This window comes from Enoplosus armatus, chromosome 7 (assembly GCF_043641665.1).
Source record: "Enoplosus armatus isolate fEnoArm2 chromosome 7, fEnoArm2.hap1, whole genome shotgun sequence".
Classification (NCBI taxonomy): domain Eukaryota; kingdom Metazoa; phylum Chordata; class Actinopteri; order Centrarchiformes; family Enoplosidae; genus Enoplosus; species Enoplosus armatus.
This window is the reverse complement of record NC_092186.1, coordinates 9,838,793-9,865,032: the sequence shown is the minus strand read 5'-3', so window position 1 is coordinate 9,865,032 and position 26,240 is coordinate 9,838,793. Positions and strand designations below refer to the sequence as shown.

At 42.2% G+C, this 26,240-nt stretch overlaps 1 protein-coding gene across 1 annotated transcript; it reads right to left on the bottom strand.

Annotated features, from left to right (window-relative positions):
• Nucleotides 1–13,572: 13,572 nt before the first annotated feature.
• On the bottom strand, nucleotides 13,573–24,939 carry hapln4 (hyaluronan and proteoglycan link protein 4). Its single transcript, XM_070908889.1, has 7 exons — nucleotides 24,916–24,939; nucleotides 19,166–19,298; nucleotides 17,000–17,189; nucleotides 16,659–16,831; nucleotides 16,372–16,485; nucleotides 15,851–16,039; nucleotides 13,573–13,964 (listed from the first exon to the last, which is right to left on the bottom strand). The coding sequence occupies exons 1-7, from the start codon at nucleotides 24,937–24,939 to the stop codon at nucleotides 13,573–13,575; spliced, it is 1,215 nt and encodes a 404-aa protein (XP_070764990.1).
• Nucleotides 24,940–26,240: the final 1,301 nt, after the last annotated feature.

Genomic DNA, 26,240 nt, shown 5'->3' with positions numbered 1-26,240 from the left:
TTGTGGGTTGTGTGTGTGTGTGTGTGTGTGTTTATGTTTATGATTGAGGATGTTGACAGTGGCTGAAGTCCCAGCGGATGATGATAGAGAGGGTCAGCAGAGATTAAGGCTTCCCATTTCTGGGGCAGACTGAGTCTCACAGCTGTTCACACCTGTGCTCGTTGCTGCCGCGTGTCCTGCTTTAAAGAGGGGATTGAGACGGATAGAACAAGCGCTTTGCCGTCTCTTCCTTCCCTTTTACTGCCGGGTTAAATTGGTGTTTTTTCAAAGCCAGGACTTGAGGTTGAAGCTTGTGGGATTACGTCCCAAACACCAGCTCCAGCACCTTTATCTTTTATGCTTCTCCATTTTGTTCTGCCTTTTCCTTCGCCACCTCTCACTTCAGTACTTTTCATTTATCTTCCTCGCTGGACATTCTTTTCACTGTCACTGTCAAGCACACCCAAAGTCAGTTTAACCAGCTCTTCATTGGTGAAAGAGTCACACAAAGACCACTAAAGCAGGATCAGGTTATATAAAGACACACGAGGAGAAAATCCATCCTGTGCACATTAATTCTCTGCCTTTGTTTGTCTCTTCTCACCTTGGCAATGACAACACTCCTCCGCACGGAGAGGAACAGTGAACCTACACCTCTGTATCAGTTTAATTAATCTACCGCATGCCTAATTAACAAGTTGCATTATCTGCAGAACCACAGAGCCGTGATGACAAGGGAAGGGTTATGTTGACGGACAGCCAGTGAAAGGTTTATGGGTGACGGACGGGAGGCCCAGAGAACTGTCACAGCCGTCAAACCCCTGTCGTTTCTTAGATGTCAGACTGCGACGGGCCTCTTTTTTTTTTTTTTCTATCTGTCCAAGAAAATGGATTGAGCACCGGTGGTTGAATGAAAGGGCAGACAGAAAGCCCTTCTCACAGTAATTCAAATCAGAGTTGATGCCCACAGACAGTGTAATTACAGCTGTGTAAAGATTCAGCTGTGTGACAGAAGAAGAGAACTTCCTAAAATATGATGTGAGGAGGTGAGTTTGCGCTGGATAACAGAAAGCATGAGCAGACACGTTTGGACAAAATTGAATGAATTAAGACTACGAGCCAGTCAAATTATATACTAATGAATCAGTCTGTATTGATGTTAGAAAAAAGTTGAGCTGATGTTTAATATGCTGTTCTGTCCTGTCTGCAGAGATTAGTAGGCCAACTACCAAACTACTGCAGATTTATGCTAAACTTCCATCGTTAATCAGTTGGTGTGAATGGATTTTCCACTCATAATGTTCTGTCCCGCTTTCCGTTAAAGTTTGAGAAGTTTGAGCTTCAAAATATAATAGGCACCACATAAAAGGTGTGTTTGTGATGGTGATGGTCACCCCCCCCCCCGTGTGTGTTGTGTCTGCCAGAGGTTAGCTTGCTTTTGGCACATCCTCTGGGACTGGTAAGTTTTGTTTTTTGAAGGCGCCAAGCTTCTCTCACAGCATCTCTCCGACACTCCCGCTTTTAGTATTGAGTTCATGCAAAAACACACATTTTTCCAAATTTCAAACACTGGATCTCAGAAGTGTCTGTCCCTCTTCCCCTCCCCCTTTTCATCTCCTCGGCTCACACCCCTCATCGGCCTTTCTAGTGGAAGCCCTGAGGGCAGGCAGATAGACAGAGACGAAGCCCTATAATTGTGAGTCTTAATTATGAAGATGAGTGACTTAACAGAGGTTGCTGCCAGCTGTATCGTGGCTCAGCAGCGAGCACCGCGCCTGAGGGGAGAGCAGCAGGCGAACCGCTGAACATCTTCACAGCCAGCAGGCCTCTTCTCAGGCTCAGCCACCTCTCCTAATTGTGGCCGAGTCATTCCCCTCACTCGCAGCTCACAGCTGAAGTCTGATGTGTTCAGCCGAGAATGAGATGAGGGTGGGATTGTGGAGAGGGCTCGTAGCTATGATTGTTTGATTGCACATCTTTCCAAACAGTAACGGCAGGATCACAACTTGGTCAAATTTGTTGTATATGTTGTGAGGAAGTGTGCGTCTAGTTGAATCAGTGTGACAGGAGTGATACAAACAAGTCCGAGGAAATTGACTTTGGGTGCGCTTGTGTCTCAGAGGCGACAGCAGGTGGTTGCGGCAGGATTCAGAAACACAAGTATATCACGACACAACCAGGCACAAAAAATAAAAACTGTCAAGGTGAGAGACAAAAAACTGAAAGGGAATCATAGAACTAATATCCAAGCATGAAATTAAATATAATAGAACAACAACAAAATAAGCAACTTAGACCTCCTCAAAGTTAAAAACAAGTATATAAATGAATATAGGCATCACAAGTTAGGCATTTAATGTTAAAAAACAAGAGTAGCAATGACCTTTGCTAAGCCCCACCCCCCTTAGTTACTGTTGCTACATTCTAGCGGATTTCATCAGCTGTAGCTAGCTAGCTAATTAAGCTAACATTAGCTCCATGAGTTGATTAGAAGCGTCGTCTCCAGATGACTTTTTAAAGTTTCCAGACTCGTTTTAAAAACCAGAGCCATGTAAAAGGGTCTTAGTTATCCACTTGATGGCTACATACATGATATCATGCTAAAAGACTGAGGCTAAAGCTACATGTCCCTGGCAAAAGGTTAGCATCTTCACCAGCTGAAGAGCCATGTCGAAGACCTGGAGAGTGTTTTTTTGTTTTGGCTTCAACATTTGAAGAAATGCCCTGTAATGTTGTTGAGATATGATTGGACAGTCGCTGTTCGGAGAAGGAAACAGTCAATTCTGAATCAATAAATGAACGTTTTTACATGATGATAAATAAATAAAAAACATACGAGATGAGTGCGTGAGAGTGTGAAAGAAAACTGAGAATATCTGTTTCCTACTTGTACAGTATCAACTTCAACGCAGCGCTCGTCTGCAATCACAACGCCGATGAGAGCAGTGGAGGCTGTTGTCCTCAGTCGCACACAGACAGACTATTGATTTCATGATTAGGCCGTCTGTCTTTGGTTCCTATTAAGTCTGTTGATTGGCATTGACGGGACAATAGCGTCGATTGACCACTGGATGTTTTCTAAATGACAGGAAAGCAGACTGTCATAGCTCACTGCAACTCCTCTGTGTCTCTGCGAAAAGCAAACTTGTGTACTCTCCCATGTAATTGGTTCTGTTCAAGTGCTGTTTCTGGCAGAAGTTGCATCATTATCTTCTTCTCTGCTTCTGATCTCCATCTCATCAGACTTTTCTAAACTCATCTCCTCCTCTGGACTGCTGCATCACGTCCTCTCTGTTCAGTATTTAATGTACAGGTACACCCCTAGTGGTGATTGTCTGATATTGCGTCTCCGTCTTATATTGAGTTGAGACACTACTTTATCATTGCCGAGAAAACATCTGTATTCTGTTTGGATGGATGGAAAGACGTTACTGTGAGAGAGTGAGACATGAAAGAGAAAAACGCAGAGCGGAAACCAATGACACTCCTTCTCCTCTGTGATGTAAATACTATCAGGTTTTCCTTTTCCTTTTTTTCAAAATCCATTTAAACTCTGGGTGTGTTTGTTGCTTAGCCTCTCTGGATCATATTCATACAGCCTCAATAGATCCAAAACCCATCTCCCCCCTCTCAATTTCTCCCTTCCTCTCAAACACACACTGCTATTTTAAACTGCTGCATCAGAAAAACACACTCCGGTCAACGCACGCTCTGCAGGAGAGCCAGAAGACGAGGTGATAGTTTACCATACAGAGAAATATCACTTCTTTGGCTCTGTTCCCCTGCACAACACTTCAGTTTGCAGCCAGCTTTGTGCTCATGTCGACTGTGAGCACAGATGCAATATAACTGCAACTGAGCGGCTGTGTGAATCTGGTCCACAAGTATTTATCCATATTTATTGATGTATGTTCTTATGAATTCCAGTCCTGTCACTGTATTATATTCTTTACAAAACAAATGATCATTAAAGGAAACCCTTGTTTGGATCTGTTATCTGGCTTTGTTGGAGTGGTTCTTTGTGTTAAGTTCTTTAGTTTATTTAAAGCCTGTATGTGTAGAATTTTGTATGTGATTACACCACGGTAAATATGTAGCTGGAGCCACCTGATGCTTAGCTTAGCATAAAGAGTGGAAACAGGGGTAAACAGCTAGCCTGGCTCCGTCCAAAGGTAACAAAATCCATCTACCGTACCAGAACCTCCAAAGCTCATTGAATATCACTTTATATCTTGTTTGTTTGGTTCGTACAAAGACATTATTTGCAAGGCAACAATCAGAGAGTCCAGGAAGTTTCTGGCACCAGCCAAGAAATATATATATATACACTTTGGTTTTTGCACAGATTAAACAAACGAGATGTAACATATTAATTAGAGAGCTTTAGAGGTGCTGTTGGTGGATTTTGTTACCTTTTGGACAGAGCCAGGCTAGCTGTTTCCCCATGTTTCCAGTCTTTATGCTCAGCTAAGCTAACCATCTTCTTGTTCCATCTTCATACTGAATGCATAGATTTGAGATTTCATCAGCAAGAAAGCGCATTTCCCAAAGCATTTAACCTTTTTACCTTTAATGAATATTACTGTTGCAGTTAGCTCTGATGTGGGTTGAGGTTTATGACTTGAATCAAACTAAACGAGTCAGAATCTTATTCAGCGCTACAGCTATCCTGACGGAGGCTGAATCTTTATGAAAGTACAACATATGCTGCATATCTTAAAAGAACAAAATAAAAACTTGAAGGTTCAAACCTATTCAACATACTGAAAGAAGTTTAAAACCTGGGGCGACTGGAAGGCCTACAACTTGAAATTATACGTGCTGAAAGAAACACAGTGCCAAGGGCAGTATTCCTCAGTTGCACACATCTATTTATGCAGAATGATTGTATCGACCAGATTGTCAAGAGTTTGTTTCTCTCCCCTTAAAAAATTTAAAGTGAAATCAAAAAAAGCTACTTGTTTTCTCTCTCTCCACCCTTCAAATGTGTCCTGTCTTGCCATCATCGTGTTCCTCTGTACGGTACGCGAGAGATTCAGTTTTGCTCTAAGCTGCTGATTCTTTAGCCGGAGAACAATCTGCGCCTCTCTAACCTTCGTGTGTTGAGGAGATGCATTTCCAAATCTCTCTGGATTACGTAAAAACATTTTCCCCGCAGCCAAGATATCAATAAAACGAATACAATTTTGTTTTTTTAAATGCCAAATCTGTTGCTAAACAACAGAGCAGGTCACCGAGGGCAAATCCCTCAGCGGCGCAAGAGAAAAAAGAGTAGGAGGAAGAAAAGTAGAGGAGGGAGGAGACAGACAAGTGAGAGAGATCAAAGGTAAGAGAAAGGGGAAGGAGAAAGGAAGAGAGAAACTCTGTTTTGGCAACTTGTGAGTACACCTGCTGTTGTACCGTCTAACCTCAGAGACCTTCAGTTCACCTGAACGTCCTCTGATGAGCTGAGTTCTCTCATATCAGTGGATGGTTTCATGGCCTCACAGCACTGTCTCCTGTAAAAAAAAACCCCGACCTCTCTCTCCTCTCTCTCTCCTCTTCTCCCTGCCTCACTCGCTCTCTCGCTCCTCTCATCTCCTTTTGATATGTGACTCATTTCATTATTATTCCGAAACCCCGGAAGAAGCCACACTGCCGGGCTCTGTTTTCCGTCGACAATCAATCACACTGAATATAGCATCTCTCTTTAACATCCTCTTCCTCTGTTCTGGATGCCTGAGTGATGTTCTCGTTCGGCTCGGCGAGTTCCCGAGGACGGTGCTCGTTAAGGCTGCTTACCGGGGAGTTTCTCTTAAATTCACAGCTGAAAAGGACCTTCAGCTCTCCTCTGTTGCCGTGCAGCAGCCGCTTGGAGTGGCACTCCAAACAATCACTGACATTATGCCCTGAAATGTTTGGTCTCTGAGGACCAGCATGCACTTGTGCACGCTGAGTGTCCATAAAGCTTACATACCCAGACATCTTTCTTGCTAAACTTTCTCATGATAATCAATGAAAAGGTTTTAAAAACGTTCTATTTATACTCCAGATTTGTGATTCTTGTAATACAGCTCGGTTTTGAGATGAGCAGATAAATTAGAGGCATGCAAAGACAGCTCATCATAACCTTGTTCTCGGGTCGATATCAGGCTCATCTGGCAGGCATGGCGAATCGATGGGGGATCTCTGGTATTATCCTGCATTACCTCGTAATGACACTGCCAAAGTTCAAGAAGATTATGAAAAGCAACAAGGGGTTTAGCATCATCTTAGGCCTGACAGTCTCTTACTCAGAGCCGCTCTGCCTCGTTTCCATCCAGAATTACTGTCTGTCTTTATCTCACATAAATATAACAGGCTGCAGGCAAAGACACACTATATACATGTGCACCAAGCCTCTTATCCAAATCAAAAAAAAAAGATTAATGTGCATCTTAACTCTGTTTATCTTCCTCATCTTTATTGCAGCCAGGTTGTTGAATAGCTTCACCCATGAATCTGCATTCACGCCCGTCCTAATGATGGCTGCAGATGGCGGCGCCTCGGCTCACTAACAGCTTCTTTTACAGTCATCTGTGTGTGTGTGTGTGTGTGTGTGTGTGTGTGTGTGTGTGTGTGTGTGTGTGTGTGGGTGGGTGTGTGTGTGTTTGTGTGCATGAGTCAGACCTGAGGAGCAAAGCCAGCAAAAACATCAGTCTGAGCCAGGTCTTTCATACACCGTCGCCCTCACATTCTGCTCTGCCAGCTGTGTGTACACTGTGCAGTGTTTTGTTACATGACCCGGACTGACGATCTGGAAATCTGACTTTATCAAGCAAGTACATTTACTCAAGTACTGTACAACTTTGAGGTACTTGTACTTTACTTGGGTAATTACATTTTATGCATCTTTATACTTCTACTCCGCTACATTTTAGAGTGAAACATCGTACGACATCTATTAGTACTTATTAGCAGTAGCTATTAGCAGTTAGTTTGCAGATTAAGATATTATATACAAAATAAATGGTCGGCCTGTAAAATATGATGATTTGTTATAAAGTGCAAACAGTTAGTTATGTTATGACAAATACTTGACATGTAAAAATACTCCAAGTAAAACAAGTAAAAGTCCTTCATTCAAAATCCTATCAGAGAAACGTAACTTAAGTAACTTTAAGTACCAAAAGTAAAAGTACTTATTCTGCGATAAAATGTCTGACTGATATATTATTATATATATTACATTATTAAACTGTTAATACTGATACATCAGTGTCTAAGCAGCATTTTATTGAAACTGTTTTTAACAACGTTACATACAGTTAGCTTGTTTAGTCCAGTGGTTCTCAACCTAGGGGTCGGGCCCCTCCAAAGGGTCACAAGATAAATTGGAGGCGTGATGATGAGCAGGGAAGAAGTTCTGCGACACAAATGTTTTGGGTTGTTGTTTTTTGTTTTTTTTTTACTATATTCTCTAATATTTTCTTTTTTGTGAAATATTGGATCATTTTAACTCCTTGGGCCTCGAACATTTATTTAAATGAAACCATCTTTAAACCGTTTGCTTTTTTATAAGGGGCCACCAAAATGTTGGGCAACTACTGGTTTAATTTTGTAACAATGCATTGTATTTTATAAGCTTGTCATATGTTTGTTAAGTAAAATCTTAATCTGCAAAGTAGCGAGGAACGATATAGTTCAGATAAATGTAGTGGAATAAAAAGTACAGCACTGAAATGTATTGGTGAAGTAGTATAAAGTGGCATAAAATAGAAATACTCAAGTAAAGTACCTTGACTTTCTTGAATAAATTTACAATTAATTAATTAATGCATCTGAAATAAATAATGTAATATATGTATAACAAGGGAGCCATTATGCATTGTGAGTATTTTCACTTTTGATATTGATAATACTATATGAGACTTTTACCTCAGTAAAATTTTGAGTGAACTTGCAATATGGTATTGATACTTTACCTTAAGAATCTTAGTACTTCTTCCACCGCTGTCTCTTCATAACTGGCTCCTCACACCTTGGAGGCAGAAAGACGAGGAAAGGTTACTTTATTTTGCCCTTGACATTTTAAGAGCTCTCCTGCTCCAGACTGGTCCAGACCACCAACTGTTCACTGGACATTAAGGTTATCTATAAAGCAAACGGCAGTGCCATGTGGTAGGCCTAATGAGCATGTGAAATATTCAATCAGAAAGATGTGTGACGCAGCCGCTAAACGGGCACCATATCCACACAACAATGCAGATACAGGACAGTTTTTAAGGTCAGAGGTTTGCCTCTTTACGCCGGCTTCCCCTGGGAAGTCACTTGAAGTTCCTTAAAAGATGACAGTGCACACAGGCCGTCAAGTGAACTGTAGGTGTTGTGGGACTGGGTTTTGTGTACGGGGTGAGATAAGGTTCAGCAGTTTGTGTACTTCTGGAGCCACTCAATCCCTTCTCTCCGATGCAGGACCACAATAGCTCGCTGACCAGCCAATTTCTGCATGCCGGTGCAGGGCCAGATACCCTTGAGTCTCCCTGCATTCCCCAGCACTCTGCATTCCAGACGGGGGGTTTTTTCTGCCTTTCCCCCCCGTTTTCCTCTTATCTTTCTGCTTTCATTTTATTCCCTCAAACCTCTTTTTCCCACCTATCTCTCTTCCACACATCTTATTCTCTCTGTTGCTTTCCCTGCCTGCCTTTCACTCTGTCCTTCCCTGTGACTTTGTGTTTCTGCTGAGGCTGCCTCCTTTCCTTCATCTCCTCCCAAAAGATACACAAACACACACACACACACATGCACACACACACACACACACTCACAAACACACAGAACCTCATTCCCACACGAATGGTTTTGAACCATTTCATTAACCTCCCACTATTCTCTTTCGACCGAATCCGGCATTGTTGCAAGAGCCCGACGAGTAAACCAGTGTGAGTCCCACACTTGATGCGCGAGTGTGACAGCTCGCTACCAAAGAGGAGAGCTAATAGAAAGTTGGAGGCTGGACTGTGAAAAAGTAAAAACTAAAGCACACTTTACTATAGATGACAGGGAAAAACTCTCCCATTCATTAGTCACAGTGCACTCTGTTAGATGGTTAACACTTTCAATTAACTCAACACTGCTGCCTGTTTAATATGGCCCCTCACTCTGGGGGAAACCTCTCACAATTTGGCCAATTACCCATCTCTACAAAGCAACTGCTTTCAATGCATAATATGTATCAGCAGCAGCAGGGTCCAGCTGAATTACACACAGAATGCATAAGGCATTAAGGGAGATCATTTAGGGAGATGGGGTAATTTCAGAAGCTATTTCCCACGGGATAATGTTGTGCGGATATGGCGCCTGTTTGTGCGTTCAATCATAACAGTGCTGAGGTCTGATGCAGAGCAAAACTTAATTCCTCCGGGGATAATCTCCAACCGTTGCATCTTAGGCCGCAACGTAGACAGTCAACAAATGAATCATGTGCTGAGACATTTATAGAGAAGAATAGAGGAAGGATTTCACCAGTTTACATATCGTAATGAGGACATTCTTTATTAAAACATTAGCATTTAACGGCTATGGATCAATACAATATTTGCAATGAGGTCACAAGTTTATATTATTATATATATTCAGTGTATAGTATTACTCTTGCCACTGGTGAGGTTATTTAGATACTTAATCTACTTTGGAAAAACAAGACAACAACTGAAAATTGTGCCATCAAGAGGCAGGATCTAGCTTTGCGTACATTTCTGGAACAAAACCAAATTATCTGTAGGCTGTAGCATAAAGTGAACCACCATAAATGAGGTGGCAGTCTGGAGTAATTGTGTTCCAAGCAGGAATCAGTTTAGATACATAAACAAAGAGATAGGTCTCAGGTGTTTTCTCATGAACTCAGTTTGCTTGATTGTGTTAAGTCGATATATTTCATTTCTCTGTATTACACCTGAGATTGTGTCGATTCTCAAGGCTTCTGCTTTGATTTACTTTGAAATGCACTAAAAGAGCAAGTCACAGTGTGGCCATGAAGTAGACCACAAGATGGTGCTAATAATGGAGAGGGGGGAAAAGGGAGGACAGGTAGAGACACAGGTGAAACAGTGATAACCTAGTGGATGCTTTGTGCATGCTTTGTAAAAATGTATATTAACGCATCACTTCTGTTTGCAGATGATGAAGGCCTGAGCTGAAACTCTGGCCATTGATTAAAATAAAGTTACTGTAGTTCAAAAACCAGCAGCAGCACAAATCTGTTTTGGTTGAGGCGCTTCCTCATTTGAACACCAAATCAATATTTTTCTCTTCATGCCTCCAGATATTTGTCATTATTGACTCAATGCTAATAAAGATGACTGTCAGACAAGTTTGGGACAACAAATTTGAAATTGTACATGTTAAATCAGATGTGTTCCAGTAAATCTAATATGTGAGAATCTATTCCTTGGGCTTATTGCAAAGTTGGACGTCTAGCATGGGCCCTGCACACCCACTCTGATTAGACCTCTGTTAAGGTTGGGTGGCGCTACGCTGGGGATCATGTGGGGTCACCAAAGTCCGTGGCTGTATCCGAAATCATTCCCTAAATACTATATAGACAATATGTACACAGTCCCCTAAAGAATTCCAACAATTAAACAAAAAAATGATGTATGTGAAAATTAACAGTTCTGTCAGTGATGATGCAAAATGACTGATGATTAAGTATCCGTAATCTCAATTTATAGCTCACTAAACAGTGAACTACTGAGTGTTGATTATGTGGGAAGTAGTGAATGAGTGAGCGATTTCGGACACAGCCTAAATGTATTAATGAAAAATGATCTTTAAAACATTAAAGGCACTGCACACAGAAAACAGGTGTTTCCGCTCATTGTCAGTGCAGAGGAGAGGTCTAATCAGGCTTCAGTGTAAACACCGGTGAGGTGCACCAGCAGCGCGTGTTTAAGTTCATTTCTATCGATACATTTGACAACTATTAACCTTCTTTCATTCTGTTTCTTCTGTCTTGTTTTGTCTCTGCATTTATCTCCGGCCTGTTTAGGAGGCCCTGACCTCTGTCACAAGCTGATAAATGAGCGCCAAGTGAAAGCCGGCACAGTCCCATCTCTTTGTATTTACTGTGTGGCAGTGCTCTGTTGTTGCAGGGTCGTCTAATTTCATTTCATGCTCAGAAGAAAAAGGCGACAAGGAGGCCTGATGAAATGAAGACAAGCCCTGTCATCTTCTGAGCGATCCAGTTTAAAGAGTCCAATCACTTTTCTGCAGTCGTCTGTCTTTGCATTGTCCCTCTACCTGACCGTCTTTTCTCTCTGTCTTTACATCAAATGTTTCTCTGGTCGCTGAATAAAGGCAGCGCGAAGAAGCTTTAATCAAGGCCAGTGCTTCTCTAATGTTCTGCCTCATGAGGATTTTCTCCTGCCTGGCTTGTTGAGCTCTCCATCTGTTGAATGTGTGGTTTCTTTGAGCACTCAGTTGGTCCATCATGTAGCTACTACTACTGTTATTATTCTTGTTAACAAAAGCATACTACACACAGATCTGTCATTTCTGTTTGCCAAAGCGCTGGCAGTCAAAATCTGATGTAGTGGCTGCTACTTATGATGACCTGGCTCTTACATAAGACGGAGTTTGCGGCTAAATGCCATGCAAAGTGAATTTCAAATAGGTTACCATCACAATCCTGAGCACAAAAAAAAGATCTAAATTACTTCAGCACTGAAATGCGGAATACATAATCCTCCATAAATTATAAATGTCATAGCGCATCAAGCAGGACTTTGCTTATTAATTTAGTGGCTGTGACTTTAAATTCACACAGTAGCACAGACTAATGGGCTGGTGAGAGTACTCAGCGAATCATTAAAATCATCAACTTTGATCATGGAGGTCATTTTAGAGCCCCCCCCCCCCCCTTTTCTCTTTGGAAATTCACAAAGCTGTCAATACGCAGCAAACATGTGATGTTTGTTTTTGTTTTTAACAGCTCAAGTTTGTCGCTCAGCAATTATTTCATGATGTTGGACTCGCAGTGAACTTGACTTTAATTACGTGCTGCCAGTTGCTATGACGATGACATGGTTTGTTCTGCTGTGTTGGCACAACACCAACACGCTCCCTCCCAGAGCCAGGTTCACTGCAGATTATCTCACTGGCAAGCACTCGAACACAGGAGGCAGAGCGGAAAACACATACCCCAGAATGAAAGGTAGAAGTGTCATGAAGCTCATTAGGTATCTTAAGATGAGAGAGAACGCTTAAAAAAAACTCTAGACAAACATTAATGATCCTCTGACTTTTCCACTAGTGCGCCACCATCATATCTGGTCATTTTGAGTGAAATGTCCCTACAACTATTGGATGGATTGCCATGAAATTTGGCATCCCCCCTCTACATGCACTTTTTAGAGATACTGTAGGATGATGCACAGGGCGGCTGTGGCTCAGCTGGGCCCGGGTTGTGCATTAAACTCAGGGGTCAGTGGGCACCTGATCCAGAGTGTGTGTGAATAGGTGAATGAGGCAAACTGTAAAGTGCTTTGGATAAAAGCACAACATAAATGCAATCCATGTCCATTCCTTTAAATCCATCAGACCATTTAGTGACCCTTCGTACCCTGCGTGGAAGAAAGTGCATTTGTTATATTTCTTCATTTAATCAGGTTTTTCTTTTAATTTGGCACCCAAGATATAGGGGAAAAAAACACATGCTGTTCAAATCAACAATTTCAAGACTTTTATTTTTTTTCCCAGAACATTCATCCATTCTGTCGTGGCAAACATATTCTGTAATAAAGGTCGCTGCATGTAACATATATAGTGCATTCGTGGCCCAGGTGCAGTATGTGAGGTAAAGAGCAATTATTGTAGCTTTGTATTTCTGCTTATTCAGCCTCAGCGACTACTCTCAGCCCAAGCAATACATGCTCGCTTAAGTCTAAGCTAAGACGCTATCATAAAATAAAGCTCTGTGTATTTAAAGAGCAAATATTTTAGAGCTAGTGCAATATTTATTACTTGGCCTGTTCAGCACTGATGATGAGATTTTCACTTCTTAGTTAATGAGAAAAATGACTCACATCGTGCCAGAGGGTTGCTAACCAAGCATGGCACTCGGATACAGGCAATTACACTTGGTACAATCAAAAGTTACATCTTGGATTTTTTCCATACAGTCAGCCAGATCATCCCATCTCACCCAGTAATGAATGTTTTCACCCTGGCACTGGGAGTCTGGCTCAGACTGGAGCTCAGCGGGGGCCAGAATATCATCCACACACACACACACACGTAAACAAGAATATTCATGGCAGACTCTCTGATCTGATGTGTGCCTGAGTGATGTTCAAGCTGCTGTTTAATGTTACAGTTTTCCAGCGACAGATGTGCGAACATGCTCGCTCCTTAAGATGATTGACTGACTCGGAGACGAAGGGAAAATCACCCTAATAAAGATGTCACCCTTAATTTTACACAGCCTCGCTTCTTCTCTCTGGCAACTCTGCAAATTAGTACATCTTGTCTGTGAGTGTTTTACTTTAAAAGCGATGAATGGAGACTGGCTGCTAGGCGACAGTTGTTGCTGTTAAATCTAAAATTGCATCCCCTTTTGCGCTCAGTCTTTCCACTTTAAATCCCCCTCGTAGCATTCATGGGGATGCTGTTGCTGCTCTTCCTCCTTGTCAAACTATCTGCAGGGCTTTTTGTCGTTTCAGTACCACCTGCTGTTTCATCCTTGTTCTTGCGAAAACAGTAGACCCCATAGAGGCGGAATTTTTTATCAGGGAAGCCCAGGTGTCGGACGCCAGGCTGGGATCCTCCACAGCGAGAGCGGGGGTTGACTATGGGGTAACGGATGCTGCCATCCTCCAGCCAGCCGGCTTCACAGCGGTCCAGAAGCTGGAACTTCCATGCAGCATACAGCTGACCCACTTTGGCCACCACTGAGCCATCTCGAATGCAAGCCTTCATCGCCTCCGCATAGTTCACCTTCTTAAAGCGTTTGAGGAAATACACTTTGCCTAAAGGGATATAGAGGGAGAGGAGAGGAGAGGGTGTTTGTTGTAAGAGCATGTGAAAAGGTGAAGGAAAACAGAGCAAGTGCATTGTTCAGGAGGGCAAAAGGAAAGAAAGAGAGAGAAGTGAATGAGGGAGTGGAGCCCTAGAGACGAGCTGAGCCCTGAGGGTAGATACTCTCAATTTCCCTGGCATCTCTGTCGGATTGTGTTCAGAATATCAAATCTTTCCAACAACCATCTGGGCAGCTGCTCAAATTCAAAAGGCAATACTCTGTCAGCGGACAGCACTAAGTCAAAATTACTGTTAAAAAGCTTCCATTTTTGCTTTCATCTCACCTCTGGGGAGACTTTTTTCGCCTGGCAGTATTAAAGAAATTGGTATTCTGATTTTCTAAATTGTCTGAACTGAACTGAATCACAAGGCAGCTCCTCGTCAGAAAGGAGCAAAGGATAAGGAACCTAACCAAGAATAAAGAGGTTGGTGGCTTTGCACTTGGCTCAGCTATTGATTTTATGCTTGTTTATGTGACTGCTGGCTATTAGAGAGGCAGAATATTGTCTCATATTTCCCCCGGGGACACTCAGTAAATACCTTCCAGCTGGACTGAGCAACAGTATCGGTCCCGACCACTGCTGAAACCTCCTGCCCGCAACAGACTGTCCACAATAATTAACACACAGGGGAAGCCATGAGCAATCGTTTAAGGTTTCTGTCATGCTACCTTTTTCTCACTGAGGAAAAGCACTGGTACTGCTTCTTTCTTTCCAGCTGAGGCTACCTCAAACTGGTTTATGATTGAAATGAAGAGCCTTTTATCTGGATAATAAAACTTCTATTTAGTTTTTAGAATGCATGAGAAATTTTGAATTCTCTTTCAAACTTCAAACAGGAACATGGTGGTTTGAAGTCATGTTTTTCCAAACTGAATTTTTAAAATCCCCTGTTAACCAGTGGTGCACTATGTTTCACTAATATGGTCAATGTTTTAAAGGAGTAGTTAGCTACTTTGGGACATACTTATATATTTGGGAGCGCTAGATAAGAAGATCAATACCACTCTCACATTTGTAGGGTAAATATGAAGGTAGTTAGTTTAGCTTAGCATAAATACTGGAAGCGGGGAGAAACAGCTAGCCATGTCCAAATGTAAAAACATGTGCCTTCCACCATCTCTGAAGCTCACTAAATAATATAGATTGTATGTCATTTGTTTAATCTGTACAAAAGAGGAAAAACTTTTGAGTGGTTTCAATCTTCTCATTTAACTCTTGGCAAGAAAGCGAATTAGTTTTTTTTTGTTTCAATACTGATTATTCAAACATTGATTGCGGGTATCTTTCAACAGTAATCCTTTTATTACACCTTATACATGTAGACGAATAACTTTCATGATGCAAAATCCAGCCTCCAACTTTCCCCAAGTTTGTTTGAGTTTGTGAACCTGGAGGTGGCGCGTGTGACGGAGACACTAGCAGACTCTCTGTGGGAATGTGACGTAAATCAAAGAACTGGGAGATGAAAGGCGATGCTTGGCACCCAGAGGAAACTGTGGCCCTTGCAGGGCAGAATCAACACAGCCTGATCTAAATCCAATGGCCTTAGGCCTGTGAGATCACAGGCAGAGATCAGAGACGTGGGCCTGATTTCCCCACGGTCCAACACTCATGATATATCCTCTTTCTATACAGTACCACAACAATCCAGCTCCACCAATGTCTTGTTCTGTTCCAACCATGAGCCTCAGATGCTGGATACTCGGTTGAATTTTTGCATTTAGTTGTATGATGATGATGAAGATGGACTACAAAGTGTTTCTGATCTTCACATACTGACATGCATATGTGCACACGGCTATCGCCGCCAACCTACAGCTCTCTGTGTTTCTCACCATTGAGCTTGGAAGTGAAGCAGAAAGCGTCATAGCGCTCATCCTCCTTGTGCCTGTAGCCATAGTTACGAACGCCAGCAGGGGTGTCCTTGCGGCCGCACTGGTCTCTGGGATGAGAGATAGGGTACTGGACTGAGCCGTCCTCCAGCCATCCAGCATTACACCAGTCTAGTCCTTCCAGCCAGGCCTGTGGAGGGAGATAATGTAGGTTAGTGAAGGATTAAATACATTATTAAGAGGAGAACAAATTTGGTTTATCTCTTCGGACATAACTTTATTACTCTGGACTTTAATGCATATGGCTCTCTAAAATAGGAGGATGGACCTGCAGTAAAATTTTTGGCCTGGTCTTACGTATATTCTTAATTTCAGACTGCTGCTCTAAAACAGAGAGTTGTAGCCAGTAGGTGCATTCTTACAACTGTTACAAGAGTGGCCTGTAAATGAATGTGCTCTGGAAGGTTTGATCTACAGTGATCTGTGACTTCTCTTTGAACCACAGGAAAGGCATAAACTTCCCTTGTGCAGTTGAGGGTGGGAGGCCAGAATGGCGTCCTGCTGTTTGCAGGCATCCTCCGCCTGGTGGTAGTTGAGCTTATAGCGCCCCTCACGGGGGTAGTAGGGAAACACCACTCCTACAGGTGACAGAAACAGACCTGCTGTTGAGTGTGAGGCTGTAAAATGTCTGAATTTCACTTCAATCTCATGTGAAGTGGTCTATCTCTCTGACCAACACTTTACACAGTCAGCAGTGAGAAATGTTAGAGCTTCAACAAAATCTCTTCCAGCTGCATCTTTAATTCCTGACCTTCTAGGTCGAGGTTAACAAATCCTGTATCGTCTTCCATGTCGTTAGTGACTTCACACTCGTAGCGTCCGTAGTCCTCCAGTGTGACATTTTGGATGATCACTGAGGCGTCACCTGGTCCTGCCTGCTCCAAAAACACACGGCCTCTGTACGATCCAAACACACGCTGCTGCCTGAAGAGATTTAACAGAAGAAGTATTTTTTTCCATTACAAAAGTTTTTTTTGTGAATGTGTGCTGAGCATCTATAGTATTTGGCAGTGAAATAAAATCAATCAATCAAATCAACATCTGTGGGATTAACATCTATTAAAACCATTGATACAAATTGACAGATTTCACCTTCCCAGTGCCACAAAGACGTCCTCAAACTGCAGCGCATCAGTCACTTTGGTCCACTTAATCCGAATGCGAGCAGGATCGGTGCTCTCCGGCTCGTGGTGGAATCTGCAGGGCAGAGTGATGGAGCCACCACGATGTGTCACCACTTTACCAGGAGCTGTCTGCACAATCACTGCCCCAGTGTCATCCTCTGTGGGGAGAGAGAGGAGAAGGAAGGCCGGGTTATCAAAATGCTCTATTTGGTTGTATGATAATTCTAAAACATTTTCTGTAATCTTGCTGGCCTGCTTTCTCACTATTTTTTTATACTTTCATTTTATTTGCAAAGGGGATTTGATTTATGTGTATAACTTAATAACTACTATCCTGACCAGAAATCTATAGTTTGAATTGTGCAACTTGGTTAGATGAAGGTTAAATAATAATAAAAGTGGTGGATACAAGCGAATGTATAAGGAATTCTCCAGCGCCATACAAATATGTGCAGTCATGTCCTTGTAATGCTGTCTGTTTGCAATCACCCTTGACACTGCCAATACTTGTCATTCTGATTCTCCTTGTGAGAGATACCACAGTGAGAAACCAGCAAAACTCAATCAGCATCAGCTAATAAAGTGTGTGCTGTCACAATAGTGCCTCAACATCCAGCATATCAATAGTGGAGAACATTTCTTTGTGGTCAAAGAGTCCACTGTATGACTCCTCTGCCCAGACCTGTCATCAGATTACCCACCCCAAATTTTAACCTCAACCTCTGCCGAGAGTAATTCACCCGAAATGACCCAAGACTAATGGTAACCACAGGCCTGTTCTTCCAAATGGGCAATAACAAGACCTAGTTTGCATTTTTGGCAGACATTCACTCAGACACTGTTTGTGTGTGTGTGTGTGTGTGTGTGTGTGTGTGTGTGTGTGTGTGTGTGTGTGCGTATGTGTGTGTGTGTGTGTGTGTGTGTGTGTGTGTGTGTGTGTGTGTGTGTGTGTGTGTGGATGTTCGTAGGCAACCAAAACACACAACAAATGTGGTGTAAACATTCAAAACATTTAATGAGCGGCGGCAAAAGGTTTTCTGCTATGTTGTGACCAGATAAAGGCACCTACAATTATCCATGCCAGCCAGCAATTAGTCCTGTCACTGCTTACTGTTCTCTACTAAGTTGTTTATCACCGGCAGCCGCGAGAGCATCAAGTGGTGTTTAATCAAAACTTTAAGCACATTATTTCCCAACTCTGACGACAACGCTGCAACAGACTGATGTTAAGACAAACAGCACCACGTTAGCAGTTCCTGTGTGAAGGGAGTCGGGATAGTGTGCACCTCTACGTGCGTGACACTGTCATGATTAAGACTGGCAGCTTAGAAGCAGCAGGCAGCAGTTCATTAGTGCAAGTTCCGATAAAGCCACGCTGCCCGGCACCAGATAGACAGCAGACAAACAAAGGTAGGAACTAGCTGGAAAGCAATGTCAGACTTCTAAAGACCCAGATATTTCTCTCAGAATTTGGTGAAGACTAAAATAGACCTAGAAAGAGAGTAAATACAGGACTTACACTCATCAGGTGGTCACGGCTCTAATGGTGTCTGCTGAATGTGTCAAAAGGCAACTGTTTGCTAACATCAAGACAATATCTGCAAAGTATCAGCAAGAATATATATAAAGACTTACATATAAACCATATAAAGACCTTGTAAAATTATTATCTTAGCAAAGTCTCATGCAGTTGATTAGTCTAATCCAGGATGTTATCCATTTTCTAAGTGGGTAAAATGATGGGAATGTATCACAGTCCTCGAGTGAATACTTGATACTAGTGCTGGATGGCATATTACCTTTGATAATGTATTAATATTCCACAGTTACAACAGAAATATATGCGTGTTTCTGTGCATATTCCTAAATACAGTCTCAAAATCCTTCATTGGATTCCTCATGTGAATTTGGCTTAAGCATTGTGTTTTCTCACTGGTGTTTTTTCTTTCTGAGATGTAACGAGAACATTTTTGCAGGTTTCAAAGGTGTCATCTATACAACTCTATAGTGACCTCTGCAGTCTTACATATTTCCTAGCACATTCTGTAACAGCTATGCAGGCCAGTGCTGAATGAAGAGCTCCTGACTTTGCTGCTGTGAACTGCGAGTAACAGGGGGAAAAAATGGTCCTCACCGAGCACGTGCACCACCTTTCTCCTTCCCTTCTCGATGTCAGCAGGCAGGGAAGTCACTGAGAGGGCGGAAGTCAAGATGAAAACCACAAAGGATGCTTTCCCAAAGGCCAGAGGCCACGGCTGCTTTGAGAGCTGCAGGAAGGGACACAACAGAGAATTGTGGCTCAATCAAGACCTAAAAATACAAAGGCGAAGAGTACCAAAGACACCACGGACAACAGTTTAACATCTTCATCTTCATGTCCTGGTTTTAAAGGAGCCAGATAATTCAATGGCAGATGTAACTTTGGTATGAAAGTTCTGGTAGGACTTACTGCACGGACATGGATTTAAAATTTGCTTCAATGTTCCATGCAACTTCCACATCTGTCTCCTGCATTTTGCCTTTCATGCAGAAACCCCACCGGAGAACTCATACTTTAGGTGTTTACATGTTGGGCAGTTGAGTTGGTGCTCGGTGAGCAGGACAAAAAGTAGCAGATAATTGATTCAACTTTCTCAAAACAAGAAAATAAGGTTAGCCAACGGTTTGAGAGACATGCTTTCAAGCAGCAGTCTGCTACACAAACTACTTTTAAAGTGCCAGCTGTGGAGCTCACAGTTCCAGTATGAAGAGAGGAGATAGTCCTCACAGAATAGTCAAGACTTAAAGCTTGTTTGCCACTTTTTATCTCTACTGCCAAGCGCCAGTTGAAGGAAAAAGGGAAGTATTTGGAAAGTTTTTAGGGAAACAGGCTTGGCTCAGTAGAAGCCAATAGTAAACAAAGGAATATATGCAGACATGAACTACGACAAAATCATCATAACTACTGAGGAAAAGTAATAGAAAATGGTGTCTGTTGTGCTTACTCTACATATTAGACTTACATAAAGAAGGGCAGAAAGAGACTACAACACATTTTGAAACTTTCATGTGAACAACCCCCCCCCCCCCAAGCAGCGACCAATGAAGGATCACCTTGCTGAAAAACACAACTCCTCCTGGATGTTACGGCTGCTTATTCTGGTCAAGTGCTCATTATCTTTACAAGCTCTCTCTAGGTTATGGATGAGTGGCTGTTCAGAGCACTACAGTAGCAGATGATGGATTGCAAAGGAGATAGCCTTCTGCAAAACACAAACCTCCAACACATGCTCAGATACATGTTGGCCTTTTACTTCATCGTGGATGAAGTGATATCATCATAACAACAGAATGCAGGAGTCCAGTAGGTATGCTGCAGCTGTGTGCACTGCTAGAGGTCTGCAGCGTCATCTGTGAATAATCACCCCCTATGTAACAGCACTGCTGCAGTACATAGCATCTGAACAGGCCCCAATGAAGCAGAGTCTAAACCAGCCACTTTACATGCACGTTGCACACAATAAACAGCCCTGCTGCATCATTTTTCTCAAGGTTAGTCCAATGAACATCCCTGCAGTTCACATGCAGCACAGGGAGCTGCAGAGCAGAGTCATACTAATGGAGCACAGAAGTGAACTTACCATGGCTATCACAACAGGATTAATGCCTGGATGAAGCAGATGTGCCGCTGTGTGCCGTTTAACTCCTCAGCCAGGCTAAATGTTGTTCTGCAGCACTCTCCTCTCTCTCTCCCTCCCTCTCTCCCTCTCTCTGTGTTCCCAGTCCCATCGCTGATCTCTCGCACTGCAGGGGAACCACCGGTGTTTGTGGGTCCCGCAGTCCTCCGATGACGCAGCACACATTTGATTGTGCAGACTGTGTGAATAAGTCAATCACAGCAATGATTTCACACTGACTTGAATGTTTGTGTATGTATTTCTGTGCATTATTAAAGCCCATTAGTGTGTTGAGCGTCACACTGTTGATGCAGTGAAATCTCATTCACCTTCAGGCACAACATTGTTGCTATTAAAGACCAATCGAAATAATGGAAGCTGATAGTGTTGAGACTATGATTGCAGATTAGGACTGATTTATGTTATCAAGACAAATCAAATTTATCCAAACAACGTCATGGCTGAGGAAGAGTAAGGTCGTAAAGAAGTGGGGGTTTATATGTTGTTATCAAATATGTTAATAAAAATAATATAAAAAAATAATAATATCTTGATATATTATAATAATGGAACAGTAATTAAGATTAATACTATACAAGTGGTGGAATGTAAGTAGTTACCCAAGTAACTGTATTTAAAGACACATATGAGTTATTACTGGAGTGGAGACATCATGAACTCATGGGGGTCCATTTATTAGGAAGTAACTAATGTATTGGCTCTATATTTATTGAAAAACAATTTGATTATAACGATCTATAATCATTCCACCAATTAGCATTTTGCAATTTGTCGTGTTTCCTCTAATGTGTTGTACTTGATGATTGCAGCACCTGTTCTGTGATTTCTCTCTCTGTACTTTAAGACGTGTCTGTGTTCTTTAGGTCTCTGATGTGGCACTTGGACATTGACCATGGCAACTCCCACCCTGGGATTCATTATCCAATAGATTTTAAAGCATGTTCAACCGATTATCTAACAATAATCTGACGGATGTACACCTGTTCTAAGGTGACTATATGTATTGTTTGCCTCATGTCCATTTTGACTCCGATGAAGACACAGCAGTGGCGAAACGTTAGTCTGTTTGCTCTTTTGCAGTGTGCTCCAGTCTCTGTTTCTCCCCTCGAAGTTTGCTGTCCTCAAACTGAGAAGCACCTTATTACGGAGAGAACCCTGTTTCAACTACAACAATAATACCAGATGGGAGGCTAAATTTGATTACAATGCAAACGACCAGGATCTCTAGTGGCTTTATTGACTTCATTGGGTTTGCCAATAAAGACTGGCTCCAGCAGTGGTGAGTTTGTGCTGAAAATGATCCCAGGTCTAAGATCAGGCCTCTCCTGTTGCTGTGGACAGTTATACTGAATAGAATCTAATATGTCAGGAAATGGTAAACAACGTGAAATCTGTCAAAATCTGCAGCAGAGAGGCAAGTCTGTTTAGGAGTTTCAGTAGCCCTACATGGTTTTTACTCTTCACACACTCACCAGTGGAATAAGGTATTTAAAAACAACATCACTGACTTGTCTGACACTGAAATCTCTCTCAAGCACCATATGGGCATCTGGTGCAGACTCTACAAGAGCCCTCCATGAGAATGACGGTAACATATGAGAGGCCCTTGAGATGATAGCAGCTGACAATGAGAGGAGACAGGACACTCAGCATGAGGCAGCTGCACTTTATGTTCGAATAAAAAAAAAAGAAAGTGCACTGATAGCTACATTATAGAATACTGCACTATTGAGATTCAAGTTGACTAGCAGTGTCTTGTGGAACCTGTGGACCTGTCAACTGCTGTGCAGCTGCTTGAGTTACTGCAGTGCTGTGCGGCATCACTGAGAGTTTGAGACATCTGCCCGGCCTCTCCCTGGAGCACTGCAGACCTATCAGCATGAGACGCAGCACAAGAGGAAAAAGGGGAAAACACTGATGACCATAGAGCAATGCTTTGTAGGAAGAAGAAATTCAAAGCCAACAACATTTACATTGACAGCTTGCTTTCAGGCTTGAGCCATCAGCTGGATTCTTCCAGAGACATTAAGAGTTGATTTGGTGTGCTAGTTAACTTCATCTTTAATCTTTGGTTACTCTAAAATGAGCAAAAAAAATCATCTGCCCTGCATCTACAGGATTTAGACAGGGCCTTTGCAGGAGAGTTGCTCCAGCTCAAAGCAGACAAAGGTTATCCTCCTACATATCTATTACAAGTTAAGAAATACACTCAAGGCAACTGTCTTCCAATATTAGCGTAGCACTGAGGATTTTTCGGAGATAACCTGTTTCCTGGGAGGGTGGTCATTCTCTTAAATTAAATGCATAAAAAATGAACTGGGAACAACCACAGGCTGGATGTGTCTATCAGCAGTGATTATCAGTGAGCTGGATTTTGAGGACCAGTATGCCGAACAAAATCAAGAAGAAAGAATTGCTAAAAGGTAGCAATCAACTATTTAGTGTTTGTGCATTGGTGCACAAAAGTGTCCATTATAGATGTGTTGGATTTCAGTTTTTCCCCGGAGACACGTGACTGGGCAGAGCTGGTTGTGTTTGCCATCCGAATCCTGAACGAGGACACTGCTACGGCTCCTGACAGACTACACCTTTGATGCTCCCTGTCCTCCACCCTTCCCCAGCATCCCTCCAATATTTGTTCTTTCACACAATCTATCTTTTGTTGTATGTATTGTATTTTTGATATGCTGTTATGTTGCATATTGCATTTTTTTGTTAGTTATGTTGAACACAGTACCAGCGGGGACAACAAAGGATTTCACTGCACAATGTAGAGATACAGTGTGTTGAGTGTGTGATGAATAAACTTGGAACTTGAAACTTGAAAAATCAATAAATCAAGTGGTTCCATTCAAGTTCACTGCCTGCTGACGTACCAGCAGACGTTAGCAACACCTGAACATACTGACTGCAGAGAGCTTGAGTCATGTAGCCAACTAGAATAGATTGGTGCATTTTGTGTATTCTGTCGTAATTAAGTACACAAATTAAACAGATATATGTAAGAATATATTTGAGTGCAATATAAACTTAAATGATGACGATATTAAACTAGCTTTCGACAAGACAAGGTTTGGATTTATGTATTACGTAAGAAGTCAATACATTACCTTATAAGATAGACGGTGGTATGCCAGGCATTACTCCTTTAATTGAAGCTATGTCATGCAGTCTTCATGACATGGCATTAACACAAAAGACATTTCATTATAAAGTGGTGCCTCTTCCATCCCTGCAGTGTGAATTGTTTAGTCGTATGCTTCAGAGCCACAGCTCCACAGCTCTCCTGCAGACATCTGCAGCAGAGATCCCCTGCAACCCCCATCATGGGATTACAGAGCTGTTTGGAGCATCCACATTTGATTTAAAGCCTCTGTCACACGCACAGAATGCACCGCTAGCATGTGCAAGCAGGGCGATGCCACCCTTCAGCATGAAAAAGCTGCTGAGAGAGAGTGAATCGAACGAGTCTGCCTCTCTCTGTCTGTCCTACTGCTCAGTGAAGTACGAGGGATGCTATTGATGGGGTAGGGATGGAGACAAGGGTTACACTGCTGTTTTAAAAAGCTTCATCTAACCCCGTAAATAAGCCCCTTTATCTCTGTCAAGAAAACATGTTCATTTACATGACTGAACTGCATCCAGAGCATTATATTACTGAAAAGGTTTGCCAGATGGATTCAGTATTTGTCAATTACATCACATTGTACGCTTATAATCTGCTTTTTTATTTTGTCAGTGTTTTGCCTGGTATACTGAGAATAGTCTCCACAGTATTGACAATGGCCTCCACCGTCTTTCTTCTAATTAAATGCGAGAGAAACCTCTTACACACTGCCTGGTGGTCATTTCAGTGTGTTTTTTTATGCAAACAAAATTCATTTGATGTCTTTGTGGAAGACAATGATGAGAGCGGCGGGCGGACTATTTACTGGGCCACCCACACTGAGCGAGCACACAGCAGCATCACTCAGCAGAGAAGAAACAAAGAGGATCAAGGAATGTAGAGACGGGATGAAACGCTCGCAATTTGGGCACACAGGATCAGACAGAATGCAGGATGGCAGAGGCACGTCTTGTTTTCCTACTTAAACCCAAGAAAGAAAAGCTGTCTTTTCAAAACTGAGATAGGCTGGCAGCAGAGTGCGGCAATGTGCATTCACCAGAGTGAGTGAGTGACAAGAGCTGCTGTTGAAGTATACATTACCTTCTGCAGCACATGTTGGCACATCCTTGCCACTCAGCTCTGAGTAATGATCTGTGGTGGATGCAGTGGTGTTGAGTAAGAAATAGCAAGTATACTGTGGATTTATCAAGTCCCCCTCTCACCTACTCAATCCCCCACAATGTCTATTTCACACATGAATGGGATAACAATTGGGCCTCTCCAGATATAACACACTGCAAGAAATCTACAACATAAACAACATATACCTTTAAAATGTCTGCACCACTCTCTGTTTCTGTTGTTGGCAGATATGAGAGAGTTTAACCTTTTAAATCAATTGTAAATTGACATGTTTACTGTTGCATTAACAAGACAACTACATACTTCACAGAAAACACATTCTACCGTTATAACTGCAGCTTTGGGCAGACTTTGAGTTACACAGCGGGCTAAACTCTCCTCTCTGCCTCAATTACACACACGCTGAAAAGTAGAGGCCTTGTCATGTCCTTCACTGGGTTATGTTGAAGCAGTTTAGTGCAGGTAACGTAAAGATTCACTCCCAATTTCTCCCATTCATTCATGCTCCATCTGCGTTCACATACATCCGCATAGAAAATTGACATGTGCTTTCCTGTTGGGTTGAATGAGCAGAGGATGCTTTGCAGTACTTTCATCAGGTCCCCTCGAGATTGTTCACGTTGTTAAAGCTCCTCTGGCTCTGTCATCCTCTGTCACGTATTTGTGTCATTTCTTTCTGTTATCTTTATGGACATACCGATACAGTATAGCCAGCCTCTGCTGCCTAGCAGACTCATCCATGCACGTTTGTTTTTGTGTGACATCTTGAGGAAAAGAATACAACAGATGTGTAGAAACAAGTGTATAGAGGGGACTCAGCATGTGTGCACAGTGTCTCTGACTATAAGCCTAAAATATAAATCATAATGTCAGCTTGGATGTTTGAAATATTTATTATGAAACAAATTGAAAAGAGTGAGAAAACAGAAGCATCTGACTTCCACACACAGCAGAGGGGTTGTGATATCATATTCAGACAGAACATCGAGCACTAACCTTTGAAACACAATACCTGCCATTTGCTTTTATATTACTCGTATTATTAGTTTTCTGCTCAATGTGCACTTTTGTTGATTTATGTGCATCATAAGCTTCTATGGATAGTTTCACTCTTTCACAATTGTCTTTATGATGTTTCTCTTGTGGTACAATCTGCCCACCGCACATTGTATGAAACCTCAGCAGCATGCTGTTTCATCCATCAACATGCGATTTGCTAGAGTCCTTGAGCTGTAAGGTAATGAAGTGGTTCAGTAACCTGAATTGTTTTAATGCTCATTCAT